This window comes from Lycium barbarum, chromosome 5 (assembly GCF_019175385.1).
Source record: "Lycium barbarum isolate Lr01 chromosome 5, ASM1917538v2, whole genome shotgun sequence".
NCBI lineage: Eukaryota > Viridiplantae > Streptophyta > Magnoliopsida > Solanales > Solanaceae > Lycium > Lycium barbarum.
Window position 1 is genome coordinate 142,103,870 of NC_083341.1, and position 26,173 is coordinate 142,130,042.

Here is a 26,173-nt window from a genome sequence, read left to right on the forward strand (position 1 = left end):
GGTCCGGCAGAGTTCTCGGTTTTTGAAACTGAAGTTATGCCGGTTCCGGCATAAAGTTATGCTTGTTCCGACATAACTTCATGAATTAAGTTAATTTATGTGTGTCTTGGTTTTTTGGTGTTGTCTTGTTAATAATTTTGGTTTTTATGCAATCTTATGTGTTTTTGGTGTTGTTTTGTTAATAATGTTTTGTTTTGCTCATGAAAATGAAAGTTACCTCTAACAGCATACTTTGTTCTTTTGTAAAGTGAACTTCTGCCTCATCCGGCATACTTTTCTAGTTCTTAACACTTGTATACTTGATGTTTTGCTTATGAAAATGAAAGTTTGCCTCTAACAGCATACTTTGTTCTTTTGTAAAGTGAACTTCTGCCTCCTCCGGCAGACTTGTCTAATTCTTAACACTTGTGTACTTTTTTATTTTGCTTATGAAAATGAAAGTTGCCTCTAACAGCATACTTTGTTCTTTTGTAAAGTGAACTTCTGCCTCCTCCGGCATACTTTTCTAGTTCTTAACACTTGCATAAATTTTTGTTTTGCTCATGAAAATGAAAGTTTGCCTCTAACGGCATACTTTGTTCTTTTGTAAAGTGAACTTCTGCCCCCTCCGGCAGACTTGTCTAATTCTTAACACTTGTGTACTTTTTTATTTTGCTTATGAAAATGAAAGTCGCCTCTAACAGCATACTTTGTTCTTTTGTAAAGTGAACTTCTACCTCCTCCGGCATACTTTTCTAGTTCTTAACACTTGTATACTTGATGTTTTGCTTATGAAAATGAAAGTTTGCCTCTAACAGCATACTTTGTTCTTTTGTAAAGTGAACTTCTGCCTCCTCCGGCATACTTGTTCAGAACTTTGCCTGATTATTTTTTGTCAACCGAAGTTACTATAATTTCAAGTCTAAGTCATTGAGCATTGTATACTAATCAAATGGAACGTCTTTTTCTTATTATCTTTTAGCTTAGAAGGGCAAATATTAAAGACCACGCATTACATGGGCAAAAATTAAAGACCAGCGCATTTGAAGGGCATTCGCGCCAATTGCCCGTTTCATTTAAGGATGATATGTATAATTAAAGGATATGACATATTTTATATTGTTAACTTATGTACGTAATGGACACTTGAGAACACGCGCAAAAGTGTTTTCAAAATTTGAAGCAAAAGTGTCTAATAGGAACACTTAGAGCCTGTTTGGATTGGCTTATTTTAGGTGCTTTATAGCCAAATTGCTTTTAAGCACATTATATTGTTTGGGTAAAGTAAAAATGTTTTTAAGCGCTTGTTTTTAAGTCAAAATGACAAAAATAAGCTAAAAGTCATAAGCTAGAATTTCTAACTTATGGCTTTTAGCTTATAAATCGAAAGTCATAAGCACATCCAAACAGGCTCTTAATCACGTGTTTCGATGCTCAATTGGACAAACAATAGTTTAGTGTCTAAATGAAATTTGCTAGCAAATCTAGCGAGCTATCTATTAAACTACAATCAACGAGGAATGCGACTATGCAACTTGTTTTCCCTACTTTCTACTAGAAAAAAAAAAACATTTTCCTTATTTTAAGAACACATATTCCTATAGAAAATATTTTTCACAAATTACAAAACATGAAAAAATTGAAAAACATTTTCCTCCATACCTCACACACCATAATTTCACTTAGAGATGTCCTTACATGTAATATGATGCAAACTTAATATAAAAAATTTTAAAAAATGCAAACTTAGGGCCTATTTGTACATGGATATAAAAAAAAAAATCACTTTCTTTTGGAATTTTGGAGTTGGAGTTGTGTTTGGCCATAGTTTTTGAAATTATAGTTTTTGTTGAAATATAATTGTAAAAAAGTGAAAAAAATAATTTTTTTTTTAAAAACAAGTTTTTTTATTTTATAGCCAAACGCTGAAAAGTGAAAAAAGTAAAAAAGAAATTCTGGAATGAAGTGAATAATCCTTATGGCCAAACACCCACTTAATATAAACAATTATCTTTTGAAGGAAAATATATATATATATATATATATATAATAAAAAAAAATAAAAAAAAACACAATCACCATTTAATGTTGTAGGAGAGCCACGTGTCAGTATTGCTTCTAAAAAAAAAAAAACGTAAATATCAAATTGGGTTAGCTTGAAAAATTAGTGGACACAAATTGGCAATCAACATTGAACTCCGTTCTTCTTCTCCGGTGAGTATTCTTTTACTCAGTTATAAAAATACACTTTCCTATATTTCAAAACTCAAATAATTGATATAACTTCAAATTACAAAACAGAAATTCCTAAATATTAATCTTACATAGAATAATTTACTACTCTTATTGATTTACTTATTACTCTTAAGGAAAATATTTTTGTGGAAAATGTATTATTAGTAAATAAGTGAATTTCTACTTATTTTCTCATATTCGATTGGATAGTGGAAAATAAGTGAATCTCTTATTTATTTTCTCAGGTTTGGTTGGTTGGTAGAAAATATTTTTCGAAAACTACCCACCCAAGCCCCATTAACCCCATCCCAACCCCCCACACCCCATACCACACCAACGGATGGTGTGTGGGGTTGTGGGAGTGGTTTGGGGTTAGGTGGTTGGGGGTGGGGGTGGGTTGGTGGTGGTAGGGTGGTGGGTGAAATGGCACTTGTGGACTTGTTTTCCCTACGTTGATTAGGAAGTCATCTTCCTTATTTTTAACGAACTTGTTTTCCTAAAGAAAATATTTTTTAAAAATTTTGACCAAACCGAACACACCCTTAGTGTAGCAATAAACATTTACAAGTTGGTTAGTTCTACTTTATTTGTTGTGAAGCTGTAACATCAATTTGTTTTTTTACTTTTTCTTTTTATGACCTCAATTACGTAAGGCAGTTTAGTAATTTATAGTTTTTTTTTTTTTTTGATAGGTTAGTAATTTATAGTTTCCAAAAAGTGATTCCAGAAATAACTTGAATTGCAATTTGGAAATATAAGTCTTTCTTTGACTTAATAATTTTTGATAAATGTTAATCCCTCTGATTCGAAATAAGTGTCCACTTAGCCTTTAGCACACCCGTTAACAAAATACTACTCCCTCCGGTACAAAATATTTGAGGATTTAGCCTCTAAAAGTTGGTCCAAAATAATTGAGGTTTTAGTCTATCAAGAATGTATTTTATACTTTTTCCAAATTTACCCTTGACATATTCTTAATTCAGTGAACAAATTTAATGTTTGTTATAGTTTTAAAGCCCCTCTTAATTAAGGGTATTTTAGTCAATACACCTCTTAATCTTATTTTTTAAGGTTCCATCCTTATGATGGAGGAGTTAGGCATGACTCGAACCTGTATATTTACCAAAAATCATAATTACATGGATGACGTAAACCTTAGCCTCCAGCACATTGTGAAAGTTGGTTGTAACCAACTTTAGATACATATGAATGCAAAAATATCTAGCCTGCACATACAATGCTGTTAGAGTAAATGTTAGGTAGTTTTGAAGCATCACTAGAAGATGCAATGTACATATTTGTAATCAGCACCAAAAGTATTTATCTAGTTGCATTAATAACATATTTGTTTTGAGCTGAGGGTCTTTCGGAAACAGCCTCTCTACCTTCCAAGGTAGAGGTAAGGTCTGCATACACTTTACCCTCGCCGGACACCACATTTTGGGATTTCACTGGGTATGTTGTTGTTGTTGCATTAAGAACATATTTGTTTTTCTTCTATCTGAATATGAAGTTTGGGATTCCATCTGTTCCCAACTTCACTGAGGCTCTAACTTTAGAAGGAAGAGAAACAGCCTCTCTGACGATGGATAATCTTTTTGACTCTAATTCCTTCTTGATTATATAAGTGGACACTTATTTTGAACCAAAATAATAAGGCTAAGCGGACACTTATTATGAACCAGAGGGAGTAATTTAGTTAGTTTTTAAGTTGAAACAAACATAGAGATTGAATTAAGTGAACCAAAATAGAGTAGGATGGATATTTTGGATTTATATAGCCGCCTCGAACTACTTCTGGTTGTTGCGAATAAACATGAAGAAATTGTTGTGAAGCTATCAGAATGGTTCTTATTTTGACCTTTACTCTGCAAGGAAGTACACTAACTGTTGTTTTCCGGATTGATTAGAGAAATATTGAAGTTGAAATGTTTGGAAAAGAGTAACTTTATTCAAAGAAAAGAGGGCTATCCTGAACAGTAGACATGGTACAAAGTATGTCAATGAGCACTCTTGCGACTTCTAGATATTGTGGAGTTTGTGGGTCCACCTGTTTGGGGAGGCAGTTTGGACAGATAAAAGAAACCACAATAGGTTTCGGGGAGAGTCAATCTATCTGGAATAACAGTCGGAAAAGCTTGTCTTTTGCAACCCATATTGATATGCTAAAGCCAAGAAATTTGAGAGTTCAAGCTGGATGGCTGTTTAAAGGAGGTGGTGAGCAAGGCTCAGAAGCAAGCTGTGAGCGTAGCGAGAATGCCAATGAAGATATACTGATGTTCTTTTTCCAGCTGGACCTGGCTACACGTGTGCAGGTTACCATTCTAGCTCGATTTGTTGTAGTTTATTTGGTATATCTTCGACCATTGCTTCACCAGTTGTCTATCCTGTTTGCTTCACAGTATGCTTTGAACGTGGAGGAGTATGAAATTGCACAACAACTAAGAGAGAAGCTCACGGAGGTTAGTCTATGGAGATCTTAAATTTCCTGTTTTGATCTCATCTTTAACTGATTTTCCATTATTAAAATCATGCAACTGTTGCCACTGTTCTTTCTGCGCTTTTATTGGATGTTGGTTCTCTGAAATTGGACAAGCCAATGGATCAATGAAAGTTGTTTACTGACTAGATTCGGCATGCTTCTTGTATACTAATAAGGTGGAAACAGAGGTTTTGAGGCAGCAGGAATCCAGAAGGGGATCAGCCTCAAAGAGTGAAGCTCAAGATGCGGCTATAAGCATCTTACGTCTACGGTAAGCATCCTCACATTCTTTAAGCATCCCCACATTCTTTTCGTTCTTTTCTTTTATGAGTTTTGAATGCTGAAATCAAGGTATTTCTTGAACTGACTATAAAAATTCTACCTTTAGTACGTTTGAAAGGCATCCCCTTTTGAAGCATCTCTGATTAGCTTTTGCTTCGTCCAGTGCAGACTTGCAGAATGCAGTTCAGAGTGAAAACTATGATGTGGCAGCAAAATTACGAGATGAAATTTCCAAACTAGAGGCAGAGTCTCTGACTGCATCAATAAGAGCTCAGGCATATGAAAATGCTCAATTTGTATTTCGATTAGGCCAGAAAGTGAGGCACAAGAATTTTGGTATGGAGACTTCAACTAATAGTTTGGACTGGAAGGAACAGTTTTTGTCTAATTCAAAAGATAATCAAATGTAAAAACCAAAAACCAGATGAACAAATTCTCATATATTCTTCATATTAAGTCGTAGCTAGAAGTGATATATAAATTTGAGAGCCTAGTATGACGTTTCCTGGTAGGATCATGAAATCTTGATGATTTGGTTAATTGCAGTCATTGATTGCAGAAGTTGCAACTGCTGCGTGAACTACTTTACTGAACCTCACTGACTGATCAACCTTTGCTAATTTCTGGTGTTGACCTATGAGGAATACATAATCACGAAATGCCTTCAATATTTTTCCTTTAGTGATGTGCTATGCCTTCATGGACATCTTGTGTCTCAATGTATCGGATGATATACTGTTACAAGTCTCAAAAAAAAAAAAATGTATCGGATGATATAACTATGCTTCCTGACACATTGTGTCCTTCTGGGGAAAATGTGTTCTCTTAACTGACATTCATGGAGCCCCGAGATTCAGCTCGATTAGTAAATGTTACTCAAGTTATATATGATATTGAACCCTGATCTTGTGACTTCAGGATATCGTGGTGTAATATGTGGGATGGACCCAATATGCTGTGAATCAAGTTCTTGGATGGAAAATGCTCAAGTTGAAAAGTTGACTCGTGGTCCTGATCAGCCATTTTATCAGGTTTATCTGGATCATATAACATAAAAATATGTTTCATCTATTGCAAGCAAAGGTTAATTCAATTTATCAATCTGAACATGGTCTGGTATCAACAGTAATGCTTTGTAGCCACGTCCCAAAGAAAGACCAAATAATTTTGTAGTTATATATGTCAAATTATCAACGACTTTTTTTTTTTTTTTTTAGCTGTTATCCTCCTTATAGCTGAAATTTACTGCTTAAGCTGTAGAGTTCCACTTCCTGGTTTCATCATCTCATGTTAATCATGAAATGTTGCATATGTACTGTGTATTGACCTGATAATTTACTAACTTCAATGTGGGCCTCTGGCAACTTCTTGTCAAATGGCTACTGTAGCCTTGCATGTTTATGGCGAATTTTCAATCTGTTGCTGGCACATTTAGCTGTTTACTAACACAGAAAAGTAAGTTTACCTAGGCCCTCGTTTAGCAAAAGTATACAAGCTCAGAACGATCCTGAGTGATGTAGAAATTCGCTGTCTTTTAGAGTTAGGTGCCAGAATGATGACTTCCGTAGCATTTTCGTCGTCTTGTTGACTTTTCTCTTTAATGCTCACTACATCTTCTGGCGAAAAAGGTGTGTAAATCTGAGGGAGGGTTTGTCTGGGGAACTTCTTATTCCATATTTCAAACTTCAGCTCTCATTTTGCTGCATTAGAGGGACTGAAAGTGGTGCTGCTTTAAGTGCTCTTTCTTTAATTATTACTTCTGATCTATTTAGTTTGACTCAATTTATATATTTTCAGGTGCTGGTGGATGTACACACAGATCCCAATCTGTTAGTGGCATATGGTAAGTGAAATTTGTGACTATGAAGAAGCATTTTTAATAACTAGATAATCTTGTGTGAGCTGAGGAAGGTCATCTACTGTGCTGAATTGTACTTTTGATTACCTCCTAGAACTTTTTACCGATCTTCTTTGCTGATTGTGTCTCATTAGTCTGATAATTGTTCATCTTGCAGTACCTGAGGAAAGTTTAGTGGCGCCTAGCGAACCAGATAAGGTATGTATACAATCAATCTAAAATTACGACACGAAGTTTTCATTCAATCGTTAACTTGGTGAAAATTGCAACCACGTGTAGGATAGATTTGATCATCCATACACCTCATTCTTATTTTTTGGGATGGATGCCGCTGGAGATTTCATACCAGTCAAGCAGCTGCGCGAGAAGTACAACAGGCCTCGGCATGAGGTGCCTTATGATCCGGAGGATGAGAAGAACGGAGAAAGTTCCTAGATGTGACCAGGAGTTGCTCTCCTCGAAGGCGCAAGATTTGGATATATGAGAAATTTTCCTGATTTAAGAGATGCCTTGTCCACTTTCCAATATGGTGGGGTTTACCTCATTTTGAGACACTGCAAAACATGTTTCCTGCACAATGTCCTTAGAATACACACAAATTGTGGAAGTCTTGTATAGTTCTGAATAGTACATTGAGCTTCTGTTATTATCAGCCAGTTTCAACAGAAAATGGTCAATTTTTTATCTAAGAACAAAAAATGTAATGTATACTGATGTATTACTTCAAGTTTCCTTTATAATTTTCCTTTTCTAAAAATAAAAAAAATAAAAAATCTTTATCTTAAGTAGAACAGATGAACAATCTTCAATGATGAAAAAGTCCAAAACTTCCAGTTGCGAGTGATATAAAAATTGAAGGTTACTTTAAAGAGCTTATGGCCAACTCCGTTTGGGGTATAGCTTATTTGAAATTGACGTCGCAATTACAGAAATATCATGTTGCTGATTTGAACCATAATATGAGCTTTAAAAAGTTAAATTAATATTTGATAGATTTTAAATTTTAATAATCCAAAATCAATTTATTAATCCTAATTTCAAATTTGGACTAGATATTGAAAATTGAAATATCAATTGGTCCACTTTATACCGGACTTTACTTATTTATACAGTATAAAATATTTCATATTATTATCATTTATAAGTATAATAATTTATTGTAATAATTTTTCTAATTCTCAGTTAGTAGTTTATATACATTAATAGTTGTAAAAAGATCTTACATTATCATTGCGAATTAACATTTTGTATCAAATTATCTGTCTTATTTTTTAGAGTATTATTTTAACTTATGATGGATAATTACATAAAATATTTTAGGTGATCTAATAACTTAAATTTAAAAAAAAAAAATACATGGAAACTACTCTTTTGGCTGCCGGCTTTTATATAAGCTCACATATGCTCCCTCCAAAAATCTGACAAAAATGCAACTCACCAAGCTTCAAGTACTAGTAAAATTCAAGAATGATACAGTACATACCTTTGTTCAGATCATTAACAAGCTCAAAATCAGTAGCTCAACTACATGCACATCTCATTATCAATGGTCTTCACAAAAATCCACAAGCTTCACCAAATTTATAGTCTCTTATTCCCTAATGGGTTCCTTGAAAACTTCAAGAATTTTTTTTTTCACATATACTCAAACCCAGATTCTTTCATGTGGGGTGTTATAATTAAGTGTCATGTTTGGAATAGTTGCTTTCAAGAATCCATTTCTCTTTACCACAAATGGTGTCAAATGACATTCCACTTAGATAATTAAAATAATTATCGAAAATTTAAAATTAATAATAAGAGATAATGGTCAAAAACACATCTCAAATATTATTTTTTTGCGAGTTTACTACTCACTAACTATTTATCAAAAAATACTTAAATTAATGAGTCAGCATACACTCTACCCTCCCCAAGGTATGTTGTTATTGTTGTCGTTGTACATGTTGTCACGTAGACGAAATTTTATGGGCAAAATAAGTAGTCACGCACGGTTGCATTCAATCACTTGGTCTGATCAATTTCGGTGTGTGTTTTGATAAATAGTCGGTGGGAAAAAAGTGAGCACTTGATTATCAGGTAGTAAACACAAACAACTAACTCATGAAAAAGTAATACTTAATGTGTGTTTTTGACCCATTATTTATTTATATAAGCTCACATATGTTCACTCCAAAAATCTGACAAAGATGAAACTCACCACCAAGCTTCAAGAAGTACTAAAATTCAAGAATGATACAATACATGCCATTGTTCAGATCATGTTCAAACTCAAGATCATTAGCACAACTCCATGCACATCTCATTATCAATGGTCTTCACAAAAATCCACAAGCTTCCACCAAACTTATAGAGTCTTATTCCCAAATGGATTCTTTAAAAACTTCAAGACTTGTTTTTTACACATACCCAAACCCTGATTCTTTCATGTATGGTGTAATAATCAAATGCCATGTTTGGAATAACTGTTTTCAAGAATCCATTTTTCTTTACAACAACATGATTAATCACATTTCAAGAACCAATAGTTTTGTGTTCCCTTCAGTTTTAAGGGCTATTTCTGCAATTGGTGATTTGGGTATTGGTCTAAAAGTTCATGGAAGGATTATAAAATGTGGGTTTGAGTTTGATCATATTGTTGAGACAGCATTGTTGAGTATGTATGGTGAACTTGGGTGGATGGTTTATGCAAGGAAGGTGTTTGATGAAATGTCTGTGAGAGATGTTGTTTCTTGGAGTTCGATTATTTCGAGCTATGTACGTAACGGGCAAGCTAATGAAGGGTTGGAAATGTTTGAAAATTTGGTTATGGAAGGTTTTGAAATTGATTCAGTGGCTTTACTTAGTGCAGTTGAGGCTTGTGGTGAGTTGAGTGTATGGAAAGTAGGGAAATCTGTTCATGGTTATATATTGAGAAAGAGTATATGGATCGACGGGTCTTTGACAAACTCGCTTGTTGCGATGTATGGAAAATGTGGCGATACGTGTAGTGCTGAAATGCTTTTTGACAATGCTGTTGATAAGAGTACTTATACTTGGACAGCAATGATCTCATGCTACAATCAAAATGGTTACTATCACAAAGCGTTGGCGTTGTTTGTTAAGATGCATGAGTCTGATGTGGAATACAATGAAGTTACTTTGATGGCTGTTTTATGTTCTTGTGCTAGGTTAGGTTGGCTAAAGGAAGGGAAGTCGATACACGGTTATATAGTTAGAAATGCTTTAGATTGTGGCAGTGATCTTCTAGGCTCAGCCTTGGTTGACTTATATGCTAATTGTGGCAAGTTAAGCGATTGCCACAAGGTATTTGATTCATCTCAAGACAGACATATCGTCTCGTGGAATATGCTAATATCAGGTTGTGTGCAGGAAGGATTTTCTGAGAAGGCATTGACACTTTTTGTGGATATGGTAAGAAAAGGAATATTGCCAGACTCGTATACTCTGGCAAGCGTCCTCTCAGCTTCTGGAGATATTGGGTTTTCTGAATTTGGGTGTCAAATTCATAGCCACGTTATTAGGACTGGTATTTCAACGGGGTTTGTCAAGAATTCCCTGATTGACATGTACAGTAAATGTGGACTTATTGACCATGCGTTGATGATATTCAAGGATACACAAGAAAGAAGTGTTGTGACTTGGAATTCAATGATGTGTGGACTTACCCAAAATGGTTTATCTCGTGAAGCTATCGGTCTGTTTGATGAGATATACTCAAGCTTGAGAGAGATGGATGAAGTGACCTTCTTGGCTGCAATTCAAGCATGCTCGACTATAGGATGGCTGGAGAAGGGAAAATGGGTTCACCATAAGTTAATCATCTTCGGTTTGAAGCATGATATGTATATTGATACCGCTCTGATGGACATGTATGCTAAATGTGGAGACCTCTGGATGGCTCGAAGAGTTTTTGACAGTATGTTGGAAAGGGGCATAATATCTTGGAGTGCCATGATAGGTGGTTATGGAATGCACGGTCAAATCGATGATGCCATCTCACTCTTTGATGATATGGTAAATAGTGGAATAAAACCGAATGATATCATTATAACAAATATTTTATCTGCTTGTAGTCATGCTGGTTATCTCGATGAAGGGAAATATTTCTTCAACTTGATGATTGACTTAAACATTGAACCAAAACCCGAACATTTTGCATGTCTAGTTGATCTTCTGAGTCGAGCTGGTGATATAGATAAAGCCTATGAAGTCATCACTTCGATGCCATTTCCTGCAGATGTTAGCATTTGGGGTGCCCTAGTAAATGGATGTAGAATTCACAAGAGAATGGATATTATCAAGATGATTCAACAAAGGCTTGAAAACTTGCAAACAGATGATACGGGATACTATACCTTATTATCCAACATCTATGCAGAAGAGGGAGAATGGAACGAATCTAGGATGGTGAGGTCAAAGATGCAAAGTTTAGGTTTAAGAAAGCTCGATGGCTATAGTATGATTGAACTTGAGAAAGGAATACATACCGGTAAAGCACATGACACATACTCATTTGCATAAAGGGATGTCCCAAGCTTATGATTTTCTAGATTTGGCTGGTAATTGCATTGTGATTGATGTTCTGTTATTGGACACTAGCTGCTTTCGCTGTTTCAGAAAGAATTGGTTACCTTGGGAACACAAGAAAAAGCTGGAATTAGCTACGAACTTCGTCGCCAATCCGTCACTAAATTGCTCGTAGAGACGGATTTTGTTTTTTAGCTATAGAATTTGTCCGTCGCTAATTCTTGTTCTTTTTTAGTAGTTACAGAGTCTGAACTGGAAATGACTGCTGATCCGCCAAAATCTGGCTAAGAGGGATAGCTGTTTCTGGTTCATCAGGAGACTTTCTTCAACAGCTTCCCAAGGTTGAACTATGTCTCCTCTGGAGCTTACTACTATCATTTTCTTTCTGTTAAGTAGCTATGTTCTCATGGATAGAGCAAAAACTTGATACAGAGCCCATTTTTCTACTCCAACCAGCCTTGGCATTCAGACAGCACTATGAAACTCATAAGTCATTTGAAGCCGAAGCACTATGAAACTCAGTCATCTGAAGCCGAATCAAGAAAGATGAGAAATGGAACGAAATGCATATTTTACCCTACACCAGAACGGAAACGAAAATGGAGATGAAAGAGAAGGGTCCATAATCCATATTTTGATGCTGCATGGCACCGCGCATTCTACTTGAAGCACTGAGAAAACCTGGCTAAACACAACCTTGCTGTGTGTTCTGACTAGTTGCTGCAAGTGTGAAGCCAATGTTAGCAATGTTGTTGCAGTAAGCTTGCTGGTTGTCACATGAGTTTACACCATTAAATGGTCAGCACAAATCGCTTTAAAGCCTAAAGCAGATTCTCCGTAGGATAAACAACTCAATTATTTCAACGATAGCGCCATCATTTGTAATTTTACTCTGTCTGTCATTATCCCATGAGGGTTTTAAGAATCATTAGCTAAGACAATCTCATATGGTGTACAATTTACATCATAAAAGTACTTGTAATAGAATCTCATTTTGTATAATTTTTCAAACTTAGCACTTAATAATGTACAATGTAATGTGGTTTACCTCTCCTGTGTAGTTCGTGGGCTATTATACTAGAGCAGAGTTTACCTTGTGCACACCCGAAAGATAGCAGATGCGGGTTCCCTCGTCAACAAAATAAATAATGTACAATGTAGCACCTTCCGGACAGAAATTCATGCTCAAGTGAAAAGGTTTATTATTGGTATTACTGTTACTAAAACTATACTCAGCTCTGTTGATACACTCAAATGCACTAGTTATTGTTGGAAAAAGTGACGATGAAAAATCAAAACTTGAAACTCCAAGATATAGAATTGGAGTATATCTTTAAGTAATTACACAATTCTCTAAGTTTGGTAAAACATAAGTCATTTCCTAGAAAAAAAATTACTATGAGGAAGTCATTCTCTTTCTATGAAAATGGGAAAACAACTCCTCTCTCTTATAAGCAAAAGTCATTTTTTTGTAAATACATACAACAACATACCCAGTACCCAGTGTAATTCATATTACTCATTCTAACTAATATTTAGACATTATTATTAATTCTTAGAGCTCAAGATTTCATCAAAACACCGTCTTATTTGTTATTATTATCATTACTATTGGTGTTGTTTTTTGAAAAATATATTTCCATGTGAAAAAGTAAATATTCTATAGAAAATGACTTCAACCGTATTATTTTAATATTCTTACGATGACTCATACCTTTGAGCAGGAACCGAATAAGTGTGAAGCTGCGAACCACAGGGACAAAATGAGAACCAAACAATGGACAGAACGTGGGAGTACTTAGTCCAACCTAGTACTTTGTAGGCCCAAACATCAAATCTTTTCAAGACTAAAGACAACTGCTGTCAATATTATTTGTCGCAATAACAAAAACAAGAAAGAAAATAAAATAAAAAATTAATTTTTTGATTATTCTGACTAATATCAACAAAAAAACTATGCTTCAATCCTAAATAAGTTAGAATCAGCTATATGAATTTTTATCGACCAAGTGACCATGTTACTAGTTTCCATCCAATTCTTCTTCCAACTAAATATCTCTTGAGTTCTTGTAACAGCTGAAGTCTTGCTAATTTCAAGTATACTCGTTATTTGTAATAAAGTTGGAAGTGTACGCTATCAATCAATTTAATTAACTACAGCAAATAATTGCACTATTTTCCAGGTTATCATATTTATCTTAACATAGAATTAGAGTTAGTTACTTGTTGTAAGTCAATTTAACATGTGTATGTAAATCTTTTTACACTTGGTATCATACCCTTGAGCAAACATGATATTTTTAGCCTCTGCAGATATTCCAGTTATGATTAGATTTCCTGAATGAAGGATTCAAGGCTAATCCCATGAAACTTTGATGTTAAGACTGGGGGAAAATGCATGTGGAAACCCAACAACATCACTACATAGCATTAATAAATGCTAATAGCACAAGACATTATGCAGCATCTTGCTGAATACAAGGTCAGTAATCCAATGGAAGAAACACAATAATGGGGCCCCCAAATTATGGAGCAAAAACAAAGACATGTACAATGACATCCCCATATAGCTAAAATTTTCACTCCTGAAGTTCATAAACATCACTCCCTAAATCCGTTAATGTCATCTCTATAAATGATGAATGGATAAAATTACAGCCTCATTTGCCCCATTTTTTAAGTTAACAGGACAGCCGGAGGATTGCCTGCTGGGCATCTTTGCCTCCGAGGGCGTCTAGGTGTCTTTCCCCACCCTGTTAGGCTTTTATCCTCCACCAAACTGGCTTCAATGTTATTAAATTGGTGCATTAGTGGCGAGCTCGTTGTCGTCGTGGTCAACACCGTGGTGGCAGGGGTGGGGTCCACAACTTTTTTCCGCCTTCCCCTAGTACCTCCATTCCTTCTTGTCAAAGTAGAGTTCCAAGTATGGCCTGTTGCTCTCATCAACCCTCCGAATATTTGAATGTCTTCGGTCACCTCATGCCTAGACAATGAAGCTAGACCGGGAAGGATATCCCTTTGGAAGTCCCTCCGTTGTCTTCCCCTCCTTGCATTCCCTCTTCGGGGTCGGTTTGTTAGTGAACTAGGCCCCGCATCTTCCACTATTTGGACTTCAGGAACAAAAGGCTTGGGCATGTAATCTTCCTCCTTGGTTTCTGTTAGTTGCAATGTCATTGCTTCAAAGTAATCTATGTCCTTCAAAGCTTTATCCGCAACCATCATGTTATTATCCTTGCATGTAATTTCTTTAGCAGATGTACTATCAAGCTCCGCTGCACAAGAAGAGACCACATCAACAAACCATCGTAGAGGATCATCAGACGGATCACCGCATATTTCCTCGATCGATGTGCAATGAGTGGCTGATGACATGGCAATTATTGCCTCTGCTGCAGTTCTGAGTAATTCCTCGTGTTGCTTGTGTTCTTCTCCAGGCAAATTATCTTGTTCAGTGTCCATAACTATAGGGGCTTCGAGATCTATATCCAGAATAGTCTTCTTCACATTGGTCTTATCGCTTTCAGCAGGAACCTGTTCTTCATCCTCAGTAATACAGGAGTTCAAGTCAAAGTGATTCCTGATGTTGATAGTTTTGGTCTCCATCACTTTCTCAGTAACAAAGTGTTCAGGTTCTTCGGGCTCAACTTCAAAAGCCATGTTAATGTCAATCACCATACTCCTCTTTTCATGTCTGATACTCTCTCTCTCAGGAGAGGAACGAAGATTAGCAGAAGCGGAAACGAGTGATGATGACTCATTTCTGGAAGCAGTGGGAATATCGAGGATTGGAACACCAAGAATTTTTCTTATTTGTCGCGTCTCACCCACTTCTTGTGTAGTATTGATTCCCTCATTTTTACCATTTGCTTTAGCTTTAAGCCATGGCAACACTGTTACAGAGTCTTGAAGCTCTCTTTTTTCATTACCAAACTCGACATCTCGCCTGGGAGGTTCCTCGCTCATCGCTAGCTCATTTAAGTTGAAGCCTTTTGCAGATTTCGCATCCGTATTGTTAGAGCTAACGAGAATATTCTCACATGCATTATTAGAGGAGGGTTCAGATGTAAAAGGGTCCCCCTTAATGTGGCCCAAAGAGTCAAAAGCAGCTGAAGGGAAGTGAATTGGTGATTCTTTTGTCCCAGATGAGGAACCCTGGTAAAAACCGGTCCTATTGGGTAGCTCCCCGGCACAACCTGGACGCAACCTAGAACTTCCATTAGCATGCCAATAGTTTCCAATTTGACTCTGAGATGAATTGAAGAATGAGTTTGTATGCATTGAGGATAACCTCTGAGTAAAGCCACCATTTGGCTTCTCCCAAGAAGAGACAGAGTGCGGCCATGAACTGTTAAATTCGGAGGAACTCACACATGGATATGGACTAGCCATCTTGGAAGTAACAAATGGTGGTCCCACTTGAGTACAGTTGGACTGCTCACCATTTCTGCGAGACATATCTAAACTATGTCCTGTTCCATCTTTCCAAATGCCATCCTGTATATGGTGAACTCCTGGAGCTTGATAGGTTTTGTTAATCATTACTGGTGCTTGATGGAAAGCTGCAGGTCTCTTGTCTTCTTCAAGACCTCTTGGCAATGAAGCTGAGCTACCTTTGATGTTACCTGCAAATTGAAGCAAACCCCTTAGTCAAGGTAGGTACAAATAAATTTCGGAAGCTGCCAAACTCGAGTAAGATATAAAAATTTCAGAAGGAATTGTTACCTGTTTCATATGCTGAGGCCAACCACTCCCTCTCTTTCCCTCTACAGTGATCATATCTGTTACTTAAAGAGTCATTTGGCCTTGCACAATTGGAATTCCAAGGCATAGCCACAAACGGCGGATTTGATCTTGCAGAAGCATTTATGCTTCTAGCCTCTTTATGATTATTACCATAACCAAGAAAATCAACAGGATGGGTTGCTTCATCAAGCTGCGCTGGTTCATTTAGGTCAGCCAACCCAACTGAGCTTCTAAAACACGAATTGGACGTTGAAGCATCTTTTCGGCTATCACTCTTTGCACCGCCACCAAGGAAAAACTTTGTTCCACTCTCTTGAGCAACTATATAATTTCCATTATCTCGCAACCGTCCACCTTCTTCTGTATCTACGTAATCATCAGCTGGAAGTTGAAGATCAAACAACTTTTTCCGGACCTTTAAGGGTCTAGCCTCCAAAACATCAGAGGTTTTTGAAGAATAACCATTTTGCATTTGAACTCGACCAAGCTGTACAGCATCCCCTTTTGAAGAACTGAAGGGAGAATTAACAATTTCAGTACCAGATGTAGATGGTCTAGTATAACTGGAATTTTCCAAAGGAAAGTTTGTGATGTGCCATTTCCGGACATCCTCAGATGGTACTTGAGATCCTAGGTGACTGGATGAACATGATGGCTCCATTGATGAGCGAAGTTTATGCATTTCCTTCCTTCTCAATTCGTCCATCATGTCCCTTTGAATTCTGTAAAGGCGATGAAGTTCCACCACCTACATGCAAACCATTGCATAAGTATATTTTCATAATGCAGTTGACACAAGGAAAAAAAAAAAATTCCAACTTACCTGATTCCTGAATATGGCCTCGTGTTCGAGCATTTTCTGCTTTAGAACGTCCTTATCATACCCCGTATATGCATCAGTTATAGTCCTTGACGTGAAACCATTACAATATTGCCCGTTCGGTAAGGTCTTATCTCCATAAAATAGGGGCCAACTGCTGCTATTAGAATCCTCATTAAGGTCCCTCATAGAATAATAGCTCGGTAAAAATCCTTTATAGTGCACTTGTGTTCCCATTCCTACTAAGATTAGGCATCAAAGAATTTAATTAAAACCACACAGTTTATTCTGAAAAAACTTCAAAAGTGTTCTAAGAAGATGACCACAAGGAAACAGAATTGAGAAATCATATGATCCCAACACATAACAGCAAACACCAACAGCATTTCAAACTCCAGTAGGCATTATGTAAAGCACATATATATTGAAAGGGCAAACATATCCTTACGGAGTTTCAAAAGAAGTTGTATCAACAGTTATATGACATCTTGAAATAATTGCGGAGTTAGCTAAAAGCAAAACACAACAGGTTCGATAATCGATAGCACTAGTAAAGATTAAGACTAAGTTGCTGTTACACTTACGTAAAGTCCGGTGTTCCTCAAGAGTCTTTTAGTTAGGCTTTGAAACGTGTATGTTCATGTATATGAGAATTAGAGATTCTCTAAGTTTCGAGAACCCCTAACTTGCCTTGAAAGACAATTTTATTTTGCCAACTAGTGGATTTCTTCATTGACGGGCCCATCGCTTATACCCTAAAACAGAAATAAGAACATCAGGGTGCCTTGAAGAATTTTTTGAAGAAAAGATCAATTGCATAGATACTGTCATGAAGAAGACCTTTTTAGGGTTTTTTCCCAAAAAGAGGAAATGTAAAAAATTATTCTGGTTCAAAGTATGTCTTTCAAAAGCTAACTTCGACCACTTTTCCTTTACATAGATCAGCAATTAATGCTTTGTTGACATCTCCATGTAATCGGTTGTATAGATTACATGGATCAAAAGATAACTGTGTTTCTACCAAGTAAAATGATTCCACATAGACCTGTAAGAAATATTCTTGGAAACCTCGCCATCAAAGGACAATTGCACCAGAAAAACCCAAGTATTGCACGCATTCTGCACGATTCTCATCAGCAACATGGAAAAAATACTCCCAACTTTTTTTCTCCTAGAGCACGCTTTTTAAAAACCAACATATGAAAACTTGCATAATACTTTTTCAATCACTCCTTTGTTAAAGTTACGTCCACACAGGGAAAAGGTCACTAATAACATCCATAAATATCAAAATTAGGATTTATGCCCTAAAACAGAAATAAGAATATCAAGACTCGTTGAAGAATTTTATGAAGAGAAGATCAACTGGACAGATACTCTCCTGAAGAAGACTCTTTCAGGTTTTTTTTCCCCAAAAAGAGGAAACCAAAAAGACTATTGTGGTTCAAGTATATCTTTCAAAGTCTAACTTCGAAGACTTTCCCTCCACATAAACCAGCAATGAATGCTTTGTTAATATTTCCATGTAGTCGGTTGTATAGATTGCAATTTAATGATGCCAAATCAGCACATGCAAGATTATCTTCTGGAGTAGAAGACTTTGCTCGCAATGTGTGCACGTGTGACTTCTTTTTTGTACTTTTTCCTAATCTTAACATGCGACAAAAGATATAACTATGTTTCTACCAAGTAAAATAATCCCAAATAGACCTGCTAAAAATATTATTAGAAATCTCGCCATCAAAGAACAAATTGCACGAGAGAAACCCAAGTATTGCACGCACTCTGCACGATTCTCATCAGCAACAAGGGGGGAAAACGCCTAGCTTTTATTTCTCCTAGAGAACACTATCAAAAACCCAACACATGCATATACTTTTTCAATCACTCCTTCGTCAAAGTTATGCTCACACACACCGGTTTCAAGACTTAAAATTAATTGCAACCTAATGCATACAGTAACAAGGAACCAAATCGTCTTGTCCATCATTAATTAGAACCACAATGTAGTGCCCGGAGATACAAGAGGAAACAAACAAGACAACAGACAGCGGTCAAGATTGCAATTAAAGGGCAGCCCGGCGCACAAAGCGTCACGCGTTAGCAGGGTCCGCATTAGACAGCCTACCCTAATGCAAGCACTAGTGGTTGCTTCCACAGCTCGAACCCATGACCTATAGGTCACACATAGGCAACTTTACTGTTGCTCCAAGGCTCCCCTTCGTGGTCAAGATTGTAACTAATTTGGAAATTTGTCTCTAAGCAGCACCAAAATCCAAAACTCTCCAGTTACAGCAATCTACTAATGAAGACAGAAATAAGAATATCAGGTCGCCTTGAAGAATTTTACGAAGAGAAAATCAGTGGCATAGATTCTATCCTGAAGAAGACACTTTCAGGGGTTTTTTCCCCAAAAAGAGGAAACGGAAAAAACTATTCCACTTCAAGTATATCTTTCAAAAGCTAACTTCGATGACTTTAATTTTTACATAAATCAGCAATTAATGCTTTGTTAACATTTCCATGTAATCGGTTGTATACATTATGTATTAATAATGCCGGATCAGCACATACAAGATAATCTTCAGGAGTAGAAGACATTGCCTGCAATGTGTGAATGTGTGGACTTCTCTTTATACTCTTTCCTAAGCTTAACATGCAACAAAAGAGATAATATGTGTAATGGACGGGGAGACCAATGAACATTTATTCATCCATTGCAAGACAACAACTAATCTATGGAACATGTTCTTTTGTATCCTAGGTATCAGCTGGGTCATGCCCAGAACCACTTTTGATCTGCTTAATAACTGAAAGGAGATTGGGAAAAGACATGGAAGTGAAAACTAGTGGCAATTGATCCGAGCCTGCATATGGTGGATGGTATGGGCAGAAAGAAACTCAAGAGTCTTTGAAGATACAAGCAATTCCATACACAAAATTAGGATGAAGTGCCTTAGTATTTTCTATTTTTGGTGTAAACACAACCTTTAGGGGGATGCAGGGGATTTTATAGACCTAATTGGCAAATTGTAATATTATAGCTTTATAGATCTGGACAGTTTCCTTTTGGCTGTTATATGAGCTTGTAAGTACCCTTTTCAGCACTACCCAAGTGCAGCCTTTTGCTATATATACAAGATTGTTAACTTTCTCAAAAAACAAAACAAAAAATTCTTAGAAACCTTGTCATCAAAGGACATATTACACGAGGGAAACTCAAGTATTGCACGCACTCTGCACGATTCACATCAGCAACAAAGGGGAAAAAACTTTTAGCTTTTTTTCTCCTAGAGAACACTTTCAGAAACCAATATATAAGAATTGCATATACTTTTTCAATTACTCCTTTGTTAAAGTTATCTTCAGGCGCACCGGTTTCAAGACTTAAAACTAATCCCTATGATAGCATACAGTAATAAGGAACCAACTGTCCTGTCTGTCATTAATTAGAACCACAATATAGTGCCCGAGGATACAAGAGGAAACAAACAAGAAAAGGGACAGCTGTCAAGATTGCAATTAATCTGGAAATTTGTCCTTAAGCATAACCGAAATCCAAAAGTCTCCAATTATCATAATCGACAAATAAAGACAGTAATCTTGTAGTAGCACATAATTGGACTTTTATGTACTCCATTTTCACACATGAACTTTCTACTTGTCACATTGAGAATCTAATTCACAAAAATGACTAATATAGGTCCTCCTTTCTAATAAATTCTCAAACTTTACTCATACAATTTAAACCTTCATCCAAAAGAAACCACTTTATAAGCAACAAAGTTATAATCTTTATCAACTGGAAGAGTAAATGAGGCCACAAGTGTTTTTTTTTTTTCTTGTTCTTCTTCTCAGAAAGAAAGAAAAAGAAAGCTCTTTTATTTTTTAGAGAGAGAAGAAAACAAGAAAGAGAGAGACAGACGGACAGAACTTGTATGAGACTTCAAAGGTTGTGTACTATATTATTGTATAATAGGGAGAAAGAGAAAACGAACGAGAGATCCCAGATAAGAAAATCTTGTTTTACAAAAGAGATAACTGTGTTTTTACCAAGTAAAGTAATCCTAAATAGACCTGTTGATAATATTCCTAGAAACCTCGCCATCAAAGAACAAATTGCACGAAAGAAGCCCAAGTTCTACACGAACTCTGCACGATTCTCATTAGCAATTTGGTAAAAAAAACTCCGAGCTTTTTTTCTCCTAGAGCACACTTTTAAAACCAATATATGAGACTTCCATATACTTATTCAATTACTCATTTGCTAAATTTATGTTCACAGGCACCCATTTCAAGATTTCAAATTAATTGCTCATTAATTAGAACCACAATGTAGTGTCCAAGGATACAAGAGGAAACAAAGAAGATAACGGACAACGGTCAAGATTGCATTTAATCTGAAAATTTGTCGCTAAGCAGAACCGAAATCCAAAAGTCTCCGATCATCGCAATCAACTAATAAAGACAGCAATCTTGTGATGGCAAATAAGTTGGATTTTAATGTACTATACTTTCACCATGAGCTTTCTACTTGTCACATTGAGAATCTAATTGACAAAAAAATGACTAATAATCGTCCTTCTTCTAATAAAGTCTCAAACTTTACTCATGCAATTTAAACCTTTACCCAAGAGAAACCACTTTATAAGCAACAAATTTCCAATCTTTTTTCATCGGAAGAGTAAATGAGGCATAAATTATAAACACAAGAAAAGATCCCAAACAAAGAGGATCACCTGTAAAATTCAAGAACTTAATCAAATCTGCAAATAACAACAGAAATACTGTATATAACATAAGAGAATGTATAAACCCAATTAACCATAGAATCCAAAACCATTTTAAGATTAAACATGAATGAATTAACCCATTAACTAAACTAAACAAAGCATAAAATAAGAAATATTCTGTTCTTGGGTCTTTAAAGTCAAGTAAGAATAAATCTAAAAAAGCAAATATACAAGAACCCAAGTATTGCACGCACTCCGCACGATTCTCATCAGTAACAAGGGGAAAAAAACTCCTTCTCCTAGAAAACACTTTCAAAAACCAATATATGAGACTTGCATATACTTTTTCAATTACTCATTTGTTAAAATTATGTTCACATGCACCGGTTTCAAGACTTAAAATTGATTACTCCCTATGGCATACAGCAACGAGGAACCAACTCTTTTTGTCCATCATTAATTAGAAACACAATGTAGTGCCCAAGGATACAAAAGGAAACAAGACAAGACTACGAACAACGATCAAGATTGTAATTAATCTGGAAATATGTCGCTAAGCATAAAAGAAATCCAAAAGTCTCCGATTATCATAATCGACTAATGAAGACAGCAATCCTAAGATAGCACATAAATTGGATTTTAATGCATCCACTTTCACATATGAGCTTTCTACTTGTCACATTGAGAATTTAATTAACAAAAAAATGACTAATATAGGTCCTCCTTCTAATAAAGTTTCAACCTTTACTCATGCTATTTAAAACTTTACCCAAGCAATCACTTTAAAAGCAACAAAGTTCCAATCTTTTTCAATTAGAAGAGTAAATGAGGTAGAAACTATAAACACAAAAGCAAGAAAAAGATCCCAAATAGAGAGGATCACCAGTAAAATTCAAGAACTTAATCAAATCTACAAATAACAACAGATATACTGTATATACCAATTACCCATAGAATCCAAAACCATTTTAAGACTAAACATAAATGAATTAACACATAAACTAAACTAAGCAAAAAACAAAAAAAAACAAAAAAGAAGAAAATATTCTGTTTTTGAGTCTTAAAGTCAAATAAGAATAAATCTTTAAAACAAAAAAAAAGCAAATATACAAGAATTTACCTCAGCCCCACATCTTGGAACCACTTCATGGATTGAAAAATGAACACAACTTGAAGCAATTCATCAACTCAAGAATCATAAAGAATTGAGTGACCCCAAAAGTGGGATTAACTCAAAAATGGAAAGAAAAAGAAGACAAAATAATAAATAGTATAATAATAATAATAATAATATTAATTATGAAACAAGTAGAGGGAAAGAACAAAATGGGTAGTTAAATAACACCATTGAAGAAGCTCAGATCCTCATAAAACTGAAAAAAAAGATTGGAGATTTCGATCTACTAGGGGCCACAAGTGTTTTTGTTCTTCTTAGAAAGAAAGAAAATAAAAGTTTTTTTTTTTAGAGAGAGAACAAGAAAGAGAGAGAGAGACAGACAGACTGAACTTCTATAAGACTTCAAAGGTTGTGTAGTACTATATTTTTGTAAGTATAATATTGGAAAGAAGGAAAGAAAGAAAGAGAGAGATCCCAGATAAGAAAATCTTTTACACAAACAAACGAGGCTTCTATAACAACAGTGACATGAAATTTGTCAACATCCGGTCTCCTCCCTTTTATTCTTCTGCTTTTTTTTTTTGTAAGTTACATATTTGCCTATCGCCTAATAATAATTACATTTGCTAGTCAAATATATTAATAAATATATAATAATATATATAAAATGTATAAAGCGCGGTCTGATGAACTAAATTCCAGCTATGCATACATTTCTGCAAGAGGTTATTTTCACGGCTCGAATCAATGATCTCCCGGCCAAAATGTATTATTTCATAAATAAATACTGCATAAAAAAATATTTGAAATATACAAATTAATGCTATTATTTTGGTGGGATGCTATTTATGTCATTTCCCCTTCTTCTTCTTTTCATTTATATGTTTGTCCGAATATTTTTTAGTTATTATAATATTTTATGTTGTTCGGACTCTTTTAAAAAAATTAATAGGTGCATGACGGATTCTTCAAGAGTAAGTGTATTTTTTCTAGAATACGATATGGGTGTAGGAATATTTTTAAAAAGTACAAGCAATATGATTATAACAAATGTTATTAGAAAAATATAATATAATAACATGAAAAGTTAATTTTTAAAGAAATTATTATTATAATGAAATGTTATTATGGAAGATGTATTGGGGGGGGGGGGGGTGTCCACACTACTATTACTTCCCTTTCTCTCTATGACTAGACGGCCTATGCCCGTACTGTGCACGGGCTCAACACTTTAGATTATAGTGCATCTATGTGTATGTAGTTGTCTTTAAATAGTGATTATATATATACGGGGTCCTTTTTTTTTTACAGTGAGTTTGGAGATGGTGGGTTCCACTTTTTTTTTTATATTGTTTGATGTTGTTTAATATGAGGCCCACCCTTTATGGGGGCACTTTTTTTTTTGGCATTATTAGTTTGTACTATTTTTATGCATATAATATAGATACATATACTATGTTCAAAACACGATTAATATAACATTGTAGTTTGTGTTCCGTATCTAAAACTTTATTATATTAGTGTTTGCTACGAATACAAAGTCAGCACTTTTTTTTAAAATTGGGTTCACTTTTTTTTTTATATATATATTGCTTGATTTTGATAATATAGGGTCCACTTTTTTTTTCCCATGAGTTTGGAGATGGTGAGTTCCACTTTTTTTTCTTCCCTTTTTTTTATTGCTCGGTGTTATTTAGTATGGGGCTCACACTTTTTTTTTAAGGGACAACGGACGACGAAGCATGGGTCTAAACCCATGCTTTGTATAGTTTCTTCTTTTTTTATTTTTACTTTTTATATTGTTTGGTGTTGTTTAGTATGGGGCCCACCCTTTTGGACATTATTAGTTTGCACTATTTTTATGCACATAATATATATATATATATATATATATATATATATATATATATATATATATATATATATATATATATTATGTTCAAAACATGATTGATATAACATTGTAATTTGTGCTCCGTATCTAAAACTTTATTATATTAGTATTTGCTACGAATACAAAGTCTGCACTTTTTTTTTTGACATTGTTTATTTTTTTAATATGGGATTCACTTTTTTTTTTTTTTTTATATATATATATATATATATATATATATATATATATATATATATATTGCTTGATTTTGTTAATATGGGATACTATGTTCAAAACACGATTAATATAATATTGTAGTTTGTGCTCTGTATTTAAAACTTTATTATATTAGTTTTTGCTACGAATACGCACGTGGCAATGAATCCATCATTATTGACTTAATGAGATACTTTGAAAATTACATGAATATTGTTTGATTTTTTAATACGGGTGCACTTTTTTTTTTACATTATTAATTTGCACTACTTTTTTTAATATTAGTTGTTTTTTAATATATATGGGGCCCACAATTCTCCGTATCTAAAACTTTATTATATTAGTGTTTGCTATTAATACAAAGCCAGCACTTTTTTTTTAACATTATATTTTTTTTAATATGGGGTTCACTTTTTTTTTATGTTGCTTGATTTTGATAATATAGGGTCCACTTTTTTTTTCCCCATGAGTTTGGAGATGGTGAGTTTCACTTTTTTTTCTTCCTTTTTTTTTTTATTGCTCAGTGTTATTTAGTATGGGGCTCACACTTTTTTTTAAGGGACATCGGACGACGAAGCATGGGTCTAAACCCATGCTTTATATAGTTTTTGTTTTCTATATTGCTTGGTGTTGTTTAGTATAAGGCCCACCCTTTTGGACATTATTAGTTTGCACTATTTTTATGCATATAATATATATATATATACTATGTTCAAAACACGATTGATATAACATTGTAATTTGTGCTCCGTATCTAAAACTTTATTATATTAGTGTTTGCTACGAATACAAAGTCTGCACTTTTTTTTTTTTGACATTGTTTATTTTTTTAATATGGGATTCATTTTTTTTTTATATATATATTGCTTGATTTTGTCAATATGGGATACTATGTTCAAAACACGATTAATATAATATTGTAGTTTGTGCTCCGTATTTAAAACTTTATTATATTAGTGTTTGCTACGAATACGCACGTGGCAATGAATCCATCATTATTGATTTAATGAGATACTTTGAAAATTAAATGAATATTGTTTGATTTTTTAATACGGGGTGTACTTTTTTTTTTACATTATTAATTTGCACTATTTTTTTAATATTAGTTGTTGTTTAATATATATGAGGCCCACAATATTTTTTTAATTAAAGTGGAACGGATATATATATATATATATATATATATTAAAATTATGGGGCCCACAATTTTTTTTAATATTAGTTGTTGTTTAAATAATATATATGAGGCCCACAATTTTTATTAAATGGAACGGATATATATATATATATTAGAATTATGGGGCC

General features: G+C 34.7%; 3 protein-coding genes across 10 annotated transcripts; 2 read left to right on the forward strand and 1 right to left on the reverse strand.

Annotated features, from left to right (window-relative positions):
* The first annotated feature begins 2,037 nt into the window (after positions 1 to 2,037).
* On the forward strand, positions 2,038 to 7,621 carry LOC132641998 (clp protease adapter protein ClpF, chloroplastic). Its single transcript, XM_060359193.1, has 9 exons — positions 2,038 to 2,193; positions 4,125 to 4,529; positions 4,617 to 4,676; positions 4,873 to 4,967; positions 5,142 to 5,314; positions 5,897 to 6,009; positions 6,776 to 6,821; positions 6,994 to 7,034; positions 7,116 to 7,621. Exons 2-9 carry the CDS (start codon positions 4,200 to 4,202, stop codon positions 7,269 to 7,271), a joined length of 1,014 nt encoding a protein of 337 aa, XP_060215176.1. The 5' UTR covers positions 2,038 to 2,193; positions 4,125 to 4,199; the 3' UTR covers positions 7,272 to 7,621.
* A 1,286-nt stretch (positions 7,622 to 8,907) lies between these two features.
* LOC132641999 (putative pentatricopeptide repeat-containing protein At1g69350, mitochondrial) lies at positions 8,908 to 12,415 on the forward strand. The gene is made up of 2 exons (XM_060359194.1): positions 8,908 to 11,707; positions 11,799 to 12,415. The coding sequence occupies exon 1, from the start codon at positions 9,069 to 9,071 to the stop codon at positions 11,358 to 11,360; it is 2,292 nt and encodes a 763-aa protein (XP_060215177.1). The 5' UTR covers positions 8,908 to 9,068; the 3' UTR covers positions 11,361 to 11,707; positions 11,799 to 12,415.
* Positions 12,416 to 13,769: 1,354 nt separating this feature from the next.
* On the reverse strand, positions 13,770 to 23,199 carry LOC132642001 (uncharacterized). 8 transcript variants are annotated; one of them, XM_060359197.1, is made up of 5 exons: positions 23,008 to 23,199; positions 17,514 to 17,684; positions 16,933 to 17,171; positions 16,089 to 16,857; positions 13,770 to 15,988 (listed from the first exon to the last, which is right to left on the reverse strand). In XM_060359197.1, the coding sequence occupies exons 3-5, from the start codon at positions 17,164 to 17,166 to the stop codon at positions 14,043 to 14,045; spliced, it is 2,949 nt and encodes a 982-aa protein (XP_060215180.1). In that variant the 5' UTR covers positions 17,167 to 17,171; positions 17,514 to 17,684; positions 23,008 to 23,199; the 3' UTR covers positions 13,770 to 14,042. The 8 variants fall into 8 exon arrangements, with proteins under 8 accessions (XP_060215180.1, XP_060215179.1, XP_060215178.1 ...); XM_060359196.1 differs by having other exon boundaries at positions 16,933 to 17,168; positions 22,783 to 23,199; XM_060359195.1 differs by having other exon boundaries at positions 22,783 to 23,199.
* Positions 23,200 to 26,173: the final 2,974 nt, after the last annotated feature.

What these genes read in the sequence shown, in the direction of transcription:
- LOC132642001 (XM_060359202.1), bottom strand. Translation starts at nt 17,166, where the DNA reads ATGGGAACACAAGTGCACTATAAAGGATTTTTACCGAGCTATTATTCT. An exon ending in AGGCCATATTCAGGAATCAG is followed by an intron (nt 16,858 to 16,932) that starts GTAAGTTGGAAT and finishes GTTTGCATGTAG; the next exon opens with GTGGTGGAACTTCATCGCCT. An exon ending in GGCCTCAGCATATGAAACAG is followed by an intron (nt 15,989 to 16,088) that starts GTAACAATTCCT and finishes TTCAATTTGCAG; the next exon opens with GTAACATCAAAGGTAGCTCA.
- LOC132641998 (XM_060359193.1), top strand. Translation starts at nt 4,200, where the DNA reads ATGGTACAAAGTATGTCAATGAGCACTCTTGCGACTTCTAGATATTGT. An exon ending in AGTGAGGCACAAGAATTTTG is followed by an intron (nt 5,315 to 5,896) that starts GTATGGAGACTT and finishes TTGTGACTTCAG; the next exon opens with GATATCGTGGTGTAATATGT. An exon ending in CAATCTGTTAGTGGCATATG is followed by an intron (nt 6,822 to 6,993) that starts GTAAGTGAAATT and finishes TTCATCTTGCAG; the next exon opens with TACCTGAGGAAAGTTTAGTG.
- LOC132641999 (XM_060359194.1), top strand. Translation starts at nt 9,069, where the DNA reads ATGATACAATACATGCCATTGTTCAGATCATGTTCAAACTCAAGATCA.